The sequence below is a fragment of the Sinocyclocheilus rhinocerous genome, unplaced genomic scaffold (genome assembly GCF_001515625.1).
Source record: "Sinocyclocheilus rhinocerous isolate Xijiao unplaced genomic scaffold, SAMN03320098_v1.1 scaffold552, whole genome shotgun sequence".
Classification (NCBI taxonomy): Eukaryota; Metazoa; Chordata; class Actinopteri; order Cypriniformes; family Cyprinidae; genus Sinocyclocheilus; species Sinocyclocheilus rhinocerous.
The window spans coordinates 509,415-518,778 of NW_015625574.1; the positions used below are offsets into that span (position 1 = coordinate 509,415).

General features: G+C 40.8%; 1 protein-coding gene across 1 annotated transcript in view; it reads left to right on the plus strand.

Moving 5' to 3' along the window:
- dst (dystonin) overlaps window positions 1–9,364 on the plus strand; it is a 159,104-nt gene that overhangs the window by 138,490 nt on the left and 11,250 nt on the right. The window contains exons 62-73 of the mRNA XM_016566904.1: window positions 1,088–1,207; window positions 1,317–1,424; window positions 1,516–1,734; window positions 4,609–4,812; window positions 5,288–5,519; window positions 5,621–5,847; window positions 5,928–6,050; window positions 6,206–6,307; window positions 6,868–6,969; window positions 7,476–7,649; window positions 8,466–8,621; window positions 8,708–8,905. Of these exons, the coding sequence (XP_016422390.1) occupies window positions 1,088–1,207; window positions 1,317–1,424; window positions 1,516–1,734; window positions 4,609–4,812; window positions 5,288–5,519; window positions 5,621–5,847; window positions 5,928–6,050; window positions 6,206–6,307; window positions 6,868–6,969; window positions 7,476–7,649; window positions 8,466–8,621; window positions 8,708–8,905 (1,965 nt within the window). The remainder of the gene's footprint in view (window positions 1–1,087; window positions 1,208–1,316; window positions 1,425–1,515; window positions 1,735–4,608; window positions 4,813–5,287; window positions 5,520–5,620; window positions 5,848–5,927; window positions 6,051–6,205; window positions 6,308–6,867; window positions 6,970–7,475; window positions 7,650–8,465; window positions 8,622–8,707; window positions 8,906–9,364) is intronic.

Below are 9,364 nucleotides of genomic sequence, written 5' to 3' on the forward strand. Positions count from 1 at the left end.
CAGTAGTTGGCGCTGTCACCTTGTTAGTAAACAGTACCTGTTACTGTGTGTATATGATGCGTCTCCGCTGTTGGTTGTAATATTGGTGAAGTAAATCCACACTTTGCTGAAGAAGCGTTAGCAAACTCTTGAGCATCAACAAGAGTACCATGTACTCCGTCATTGTTGTGTATGTTTGTTCGCGCTTGCCTTTAAAATCGGCACGCACTGCGCATGTCTACATACCTAAAACGTACTATGCACGCACATGACTTCACCGTTTTCAAAGATTCCTGTATTGGGTGTTTACGTAAACGATAACGGTGGCGTTCTCAAAAACTTGCACTTTGAAACCCGCTTTCAAAAATATGCGTTTTCAGTCCCCAAAACGCCGTTGTCATGTAAACGAACATAAAAAGTCTCCCAAAAGTGGCTGAAAACGTTGTCGTGTAAATGGCCCCTAAATTAATTCATGCATAGCTGACTTGCCTAGGTTTGTAAAATAATATGTAAGGTAAATATATGATACATTTGAATTATTATTATTATTATTAAGTTTGGTCATTTTGTTATTATAAAGAGGAACAGTATGCATTTTTGTGACTTTATGAGTCCAGTTATAATGTCAATGTTTGTTGAACCAAAATCTTAATTTAATTTCTTCATGAACGTTTTGTGCTCTTAGAATTAAGCATGCTGTTTTTAGACGTATATATGCAAATTACCCGATTGGCTAATTTCTTTGCTTGTAAAACAAGTAACAATCTGTCTTCATTTGCCCAGATATTCAATATGTTTTGTTATGTAAATGTGGGGAATCATGTTAATGAGCTCAAAGATGTGTGAATTTCTCTATGGCATGATTTCGCAGCTTTGTTTCCATTAATTCTCTGGGTGGATTGGAGAAGAAGCCGTTCATTATGAATATTAAAATAATATGTCTACATAGTAAATCTTAGTGCTCACTGTAATGGTTTATTTTAATTTAATATTAAGTTCTGTGTCTTAAATTATATGACATTAATCTAAGCTGAATTGCATGAAATACTGTATGGTGTATAGAAATGTGATATGCACAGTGTGTGAATGCTTGTTCCCTGATGTGCAGTTTGAGCAGGCAGCCACCTCTGAGCTCGAGTGGCTGACGGAGGCAGAGAGGAAGTTGTCTTGCCTTGGGGACGTCAGGCTTGAGCCGGAGCAGACCACAGCTCAACTGCAGGCTCAGAAGGTCAGTCGTGTGTTCATGTGGTCGTCTCTAACCTGCGCTGTCCCAGAATCACAGAAACACACAGTACGTTATAAAGCTCGCATTGCCTAAAGCACACTTTCTCCTCCAGAGCTTCTCCATGGACATTATGAGACATAAAGATGCCGTGGATGTCATCGTGAAGACCGGCGAGGCCATTATAAACAAAAAAGATGAGGCAGAGAAGCAGACGTTGAGGGTAAATAAAAGAAAACGTATTTTTAAAAAAAACTGAGCCTAATCTGTGTGCAGTAGAGTTTTAGGACTAAAATCACTGTGGTGTCATACAGGTGAAGCTCCAGGCGTTGTCAGAGAAATACAGTGTGGTTAGTCAGCTGAATTCAGAGCGCTGTCTGCAGCTGGAGAGAGCTCATTCTCTAGCCTCCCAGTTCTGGGAGACGTACGATGAACTCTGGCCATGGCTGCAGGAGACGAGGACTACCTTCACTCAGCTGTCCCAGCCGGCTATCGAGTACGAAGCCCTTCGACAGCAACAAGAGGAGCTGAGGGTAAGACATACACCTGCTGTAACAGCTATTAAAACTCCTTTAGCTGATGGACACTACTCATCATGGGTCAAAGATTCCTGTATTGGGTGTTTACGTAAACGATAACGGTGGCGTTCTCAAAAACTTGCACTTTGAAACCCGCTTTCAAAAATATGCGTTTTCAGTCCCCAAAACGCCGTTGTCATGTAAACGAACATAAAAAGTCTCCCGTTTTTGGCTGAAAACGTTGTCGTGTAAATGGCCCCTAAATTAATTCATGCATAGCTGACTTGCCTAGGTTTGTAAAATAATATGTAAGGTAAATATATGATACATTTGAATTATTATTATTATTATTAAGTTTGGTCATTTTGTTATTATAAAGAGGAACAGTATGCATTTTTGTGACTTTATGAGTCCAGTTATAATGTCAATGTTTGTTGAACCAAAATCTTAATTTAATTTCTTCATGAACGTTTTGTGCTCTTAGAATTAAGCATGCTGTTTTTAGACGTATATATGCAAATTACCCGATTGGCTAATTTCTTTGCTTGTAAAACAAGTAACAATCTGTCTTCATTTGCCCAGATATTCAATATGTTTTGTTATGTAAATGTGGGGAATCATGTTAATGAGCTCAAAGATGTGTGAATTTCTCTATGGCATGATTTCGCAGCTTTGTTTCCATTAATTCTCTGGGTGGATTGGAGAAGAAGCCGTTCATTATGAATATTAAAATAATATGTCTACATAGTAAATCTTAGTGCTCACTGTAATGGTTTATTTTAATTTAATATTGAGTTCTGTGTCTTAAATTATATGACATTAATCTAAGCTGAATTGCATGAAATACTGTATGGTGTATAGAAATGTGATATGCACAGTGTGTGAATGCTTGTTCCCTGATGTGCAGTTTGAGCAGGCAGCCACCTCTGAGCTCGAGTGGCTGACGGAGGCAGAGAGGAAGTTGTCTTGCCTTGGGGACGTCAGGCTTGAGCCGGAGCAGACCACAGCTCAACTGCAGGCTCAGAAGGTCAGTCGTGTGTTCATGTGGTCGTCTCTAACCTGCGCTGTCCCAGAATCACAGAAACACACAGTACGTTATAAAGCTCGCATTGCCTAAAGCACACTTTCTCCTCCAGAGCTTCTCCATGGACATTATGAGACATAAAGATGCCGTGGATGTCATCGTGAAGACCGGCGAGGCCATTATAAACAAAAAAGATGAGGCAGAGAAGCAGACGTTGAGGGTAAATAAAAGAAAACGTATTTTTAAAAAAAACTGAGCCTAATCTGTGTGCAGTAGAGTTTTAGGACTAAAATCACTGTGGTGTCATACAGGTGAAGCTCCAGGCGTTGTCAGAGAAATACAGTGTGGTTAGTCAGCTGAATTCAGAGCGCTGTCTGCAGCTGGAGAGAGCTCATTCTCTAGCCTCCCAGTTCTGGGAGACGTACGATGAACTCTGGCCATGGCTGCAGGAGACGAGGACTACCTTCACTCAGCTGTCCCAGCCGGCTATCGAGTACGAAGCCCTTCGACAGCAACAAGAGGAGCTGAGGGTAAGACTGAAAACTCTTCATGTGAGCACCTCAGTCGATCCAAATGCATTTCGATCTGATGGTTTAGACCCGAAATAATCCAATCAACAGGAAATGTAAACTCTTGAATCTGATTATTATCTCAACCTGATTCAACTTTGCACAGTGGTGCTGTGATGCATTTTACAAAAACTAGTGCATGTAAACATACAGTATCTAGTGTGAGGTGATAAGGTGATTCTTCCAGTGTAGATGTGTTATAAGAAATTGTAGACATAGGGACACTTCTGTTATATATATATAGGGTTGGGTATCGTTTGAATTTTATCAATTCTGATTCCGATTCCGATTCTTTTCGATTCTCAGTTTGATTCCAATGTGATTAAATAATGATATCAAACATTTATCCAGTGTCTCTTTTTTGCAAACCATTTATTGGAGCTGAATACCATGAACCTGAGATTTGAGAGTAAGCATTCCTATTTTAAAAGATGTGTGAGAAGAACACAAAACTTCAAAAATGTCTGCCAGACACTTGCAAATAACCACCAACTTCTCCAAACATATCTATACTCCAGTTCTGTCTTTGCTCCTACTTTGCAAGTGAAGCAGTCCACCCCTTTCTATGCAGACTTATACAGTGATGCAGTACGCAGTGCAGTAGAGGCAAGCTTACCTGATCAGTGTGCTCTTGTAGCATCCACTGAGATACAGTGGAAAGGCACTCTTTACAAAAAGAGCTTTTTTCTTTGCACAAGTCCTTGCATGCCAACAGAGTTTGCACAAATCGAACTTTTGCTAATAATGGATAAAAATGTGTACTTTCTTCTAACTCCTCATGGTTCATCGTATTTACAAGAGTTGGGACTGTATGAAATTCACACAGCATGTGGGGACATGAAGTGCCTAAATGGAGAGCTGTTGTTGGATTACTATCCATTGCCTGCTTATCCTCTTTGTGGAACTAGAGTCATTTCTCTCAAACATAGCATAGTAGATACTGAGTAGGGGAAAATGGCACTGTGCCCTATATATATATATATATATATATATATATGTATAGTTGCTATTTTGTTAAAGCAATATGCTGTTCGTGACTATGAATTTACATATAATGGTTTATGGTTTCGCCTTGTGCGAAAATCACGGTAATGCAGCACCTCAAATGGCTTAGTGCTTCATTAGAATGGCTAAGAGGATAAAGTATTATGTACATCAGTGGCCAGACAGATGCTATTTGAGATCTGCGTGATATGTTGTCGGATTGTGTTTGACCTTTAACAGTTTTTTTTTTTTTTAATGTTATGAAAAATCCACTGCTTTTTATTCTGATTATATTAAACTTTCCATCTTCAGCAAATGAGAGAGGTGATAGCAGAGCACAAACCACACATTGACAAGATGAATAAAACTGGACCTCAGCTGCTGGAATTGAGTCCCACTGAGGGGGCGCCAATCAGAGAGAAATACGAGGCCGCAGACAAACTGTACAGCCAGCTTAAAGTCGACGTCAAGCACAGAGCTGCTGCCCTGGACGAGGCCATCTCTAAATCCACTCAGGTGCATTGCAGTATTTCATTGGCGTCGTTTTCTGCCCTTTTGTAGCATTGGTTAAAGGGACAGTTCACCCAAAAATTACAATTTTGTCATCATTTAGTCACCCTCCAGTAGTTGCAAACCTGTATGATTTTTTTCTTCTGTTCAATACAAAAAAATATATATTTTGAAGAATGTTGGCAACCAAAGAGTTGCTGGTAGCCACTAACTTCCATAGTATTTTTACGTTACCAGCAACTCTTTGGTTACCAACATTTTTCAAATTACCATCTTTTATGTTCCACACAAGAAAGAAACTCATACAACTTGAGGATCAGTAAATGATGACATAATTTCAATTTTTATGTGAACTGTCCCTTTAATGTTCCTCTCTTTCACCATTAGAAGAAGAAAGCAGGCTGTTGCTACCATACCTTCAAGACCTAAGTATGTAAATGACGTCTTTGACAACATTTCTGCTTGTCAATGATCTCCACAGTTCCACGATAAGATAGACCCCATGCTGGAGTCTCTGGAGCGCATCGCCGAACGCCTGCGCCAGCCTCCATCCATCTCTGTCGAGGTGGAGAAGATCCGTGAGCAGATATCAGATAACAAAGCCGTGAATGTAGACCTGGAGAAACTTCAGCCGTCCTATGAGACCCTCAAGCAGCGAGGAGAGGAGATGATCGCTCGCTCCGAAGGAGCAGACAAGGACCTTTCGGCCAAAGGTAACTGTGCTGTTGTCTTCTCAGCGAATGAGATCTGGGCTTAAGTGACTACTTGGTTTTAAAGCAGTGTGATAAAATGCGTTCTTCTGTTTTGTTTAAAGCTGTTCAAGATAAGCTGGACCTGATGGTGTTTCTATGGAATGACATCCAAGCTCTTCTGGAGGAAAGAGAAGCCAAGCTCCTGGATGTTATGGACTTAGCCGAGAAGTTCTGGTGTGATCACTGCGCTCTCATCGTCACCATCAAAGACACGCATGATCTGCTGAAAGAGCTGGAGGAGCCTGGAGTCGATCCTTCAGTGGTCAAGCAGCAGCAAGAGTCTGCAGAGGTCTGGAGGCTTCAGAACAGGATGTTTGATATTGATTCAGCTTTGCGAAACATCTTCATAGTTGCTGTTTTGCTTCACAGGGCTTTAGAGAAGAGATCGACGGGCTGCAGGAAGAACTGAATGTGGTCCAGAATCTGGGGGCGGAGCTTATGACAGCGTGTGGAGAACCCGATAAACCAGTGATCAAGAAAAGTATAGATGAGGTAATGACTTCATAGGAGAATAAATGGAATACATTTTGTTGAATTGTTCATTTTAGACCCAGGATGTAAGTGTTCCTGGTGTAACTGAAGTGCTGGATGAGTCAGAGTTGGCGTCACACTGTATAATGTCTGACCACATCTCGTACGTCCCTCAGGTGAACTCAGCTTGGGAAACCCTCAGTAAGACATGGAAAGAGAGAGTAGAGACTCTAGAGGAAGCCATGCAGGCTGCGGTGCAGTTCCAGGACAGTCTCCAGGTAAATATGACACACACAGACCACTACCCTCCTGATGACTCTGACCACAGATCTGTCTGCTCATGCAGTCATGGGAAGCTTCCCGAGCTAGTCTGTAGTCAGCATAGTCTGATCTGCTATCATGCTGAATGTGCTCATTAGGGAAAAAACTGTGTTAAATGAATGATTCATGTGATGTGATTCAGCCCAGGCTGGCACCAAGAGGGTACGTGGAGACTTTGAAAAAGAGAGAGAGAAAAAAGTGCTTTTTGTCATTGTCATAGCATAACCAGATCGAGAACATGCCCTACTTTAATCATGCTAAACAAATGATTCACCCTGGTTGCTGAATAATTCAAGTTTTATGTCTCATAAAGTCTGTTCTATTGTGAATATTAACCAGTTGCACTTGTTTGCCCAAAACTCCAGATTTGAGTAGAATTGGTTTAGGTGTGGCTTAGTTTTGTTCATTTTCACCGTCACCTGAGCCACATTTGTATCGGGGCTATAAGTGAAACTCGACTCGATGCAAGGTGCGGATGTTGTGCAGCATGTGACAATAGTTTTCTCCTCCCTGACAGAACATGTTTGACTCGGTGGATATTATGGAAGGCAAACTGGATTCGATGTCGCCCGTGGGCACGGACCTGGAGACTGTGAAACAGCAGATCGAGGAGCTGAAGGTATTGATTTACTGCTTGCGTGTGGGAGATTTTCTCATAGCCATGACGTGATGCTTTTTTGTCAGTCATAGTGGATCTAGATCAAAGTTTAGAGCTATTTATCTCCAGCCTCTTTCATTTTTGATTGTTTCGTGAGTATAATTGAGCTGACAGACCACACAGCAGCTGTGTTTACACGCAGCCATTCATTTGTTTCATCTTACACAGTTGGTTTAAGCCTGCACAATTGTAAATGTTTAACCATTCATGCTTTTAAAATGGCTTACAGGTGAAATAACATGCTTTTAGCCCAAGATTTTATTTGTACGTAATTCCTACAAGAATTTATTAGTGGCACACAATAGCCTGCAGTATGTTATCGTAAAGACAGTCAGATATGTCTTTAGTGAATGTTAACAGGGAGAACAAAAATCTAAATATCCGATCATTGCATTAATCCTTGCTGTGTAAATGCAGCCATAGTGAAACAGTATCCTGATGTAAGCTGTGCTGTCGTGTGTGTGAAGGAGTTCAAAGGTGATGCGTACCAGCTTCAGATCGAGATGGAAAGGCTGAACCATCAGACCGGGCTGCTGCTGAAGAAGGTGGTAGAGGAAGCCGACCGCACTTCCATCCTGGAGCCAATGAATGAGCTGAAAATGCTCTGGGACGACCTGGATAAAAAGATTATCAACAGACAGGTCAGGCACCGAGAAGGACCCATTTTGTGTCTGTAATGTGATCTATCCCAGAGTGCAACAGGAAATTCCAAAAGGTAGCAGATTCTATACACTGGGAATTGATTGGCTTGTTAAAAATTAGGTGTGACCAGAAAGACTATAAATGTGTATGAAAACAAATAGGAACAATTGATTTCACGTGTAGGCCTGTTGCATTTATAGATAATTGCACTGATTGTTCAGTTTACATTTCATTGATCCTAATAAGGGAAATTTAAGCATTTAAAGAAATGTCATCAAATGCACAAGTAGTAAAGAATAAGGAATAAAAAACACACTGCTGTAAAGTACACAAAGATAGTCAAAGGTCTTCCTTCATAAAAAATTAAGGCTTTTGAGTTTAATCAGTCTGTATATTATATTATATTATATCGTACCGTATTATATCGTATCGTATCGTATCAATATTGTATTGTATTGTATCGTATCGTTTCATATCATATATCATATCATATCATATTATATTCATTAATTGTCACAGCATTGAAATTAATAACATGGGCCTATTTTATTATAACAAATTAGGTTTGCATTGCGACATGAACAGAACAGAATTACATCGTTAATTAACTTGACACTGAAATGCATTTGACATATTTTCGAGTAATGCAGACTGTTCTTAAAGAAGTTTAGACTATCGAAAAGAAGTCCAGCCCCAAACGCACACCGCTGGTTGACTCACATCTCCAGCACAGAAATAACAATACTTGATTTCTCACTACACTACGCATTCATAGCATTCTTGTAATGACTGCTGTGTGTCCTGATGTCTTGTAGCACAAGCTGGAAGGAGCGCTGTTGGCTCTAGGGCAGTTCCAGCATGCTTTAGATGAACTTGTGGCTTGGCTCACTCATACCGAAGAACTGCTTAGTGAACAGAGGAAGGCCTGCGGCGACCCCAAAGCCATCGAGATTGAGCTCGCAAAACACCACGTACGTCACAGTGAAAACGAGTTCATAATGCAGTCACTGAGCCACAGAAACACTCAGACGTATGGTCATTTCTTTCCATTGGGTAGGTGTTGCAGAACGATGTGCTGGCCCACAAGACCACGGTGGAGGCAGTGAACAAGGCCGGCAGTGACCTCATTGATTCCAGTGCTGGAGAGGAGGCGCGAGGTCTGCAGAACAAGCTGGAGAACCTCAACAAGCGCTGGAAGACTATCCTGGAGAAGACGGAGCAGAGAAGACAGCTTCTGGACAGTGCCCTGCTGCAGGTCAGGAGCGAGTATGAGCCAGCCAGAAACCTGGCAACCCTCTGGAATCTCAGAGGCTGAGCGTTTCCTAAAATGGAGATATGATTGATGATGTTCTCAACATGAGGCCAAACATGTCCTCTCTTAATCTTAAAGAATGTGAAGGAGAAGCAGTAAAGAGTCCATACACGCACATGCTCTCACTCAAAGAGATTGCTTTGATGTGTGAATACTGAAGGGTTGACCGTGAATGATTTGACTACAAATCAAGAAGAAGTAGGAACAATTACAAAAAAACAATGTTCCCAATTTTTATTTAAATGTAAAAAAAAAATTTTTTTGTTATATGTATAATTAATGACAAGTTGACTCAAGAACAACTTTACATGTATATATAAAATATACACACTTAATATTAATAATGATATCTGTCAACCCTTTTCAACTGTTTTTTAATTAATTAAAAATGGGGGGGGGGGG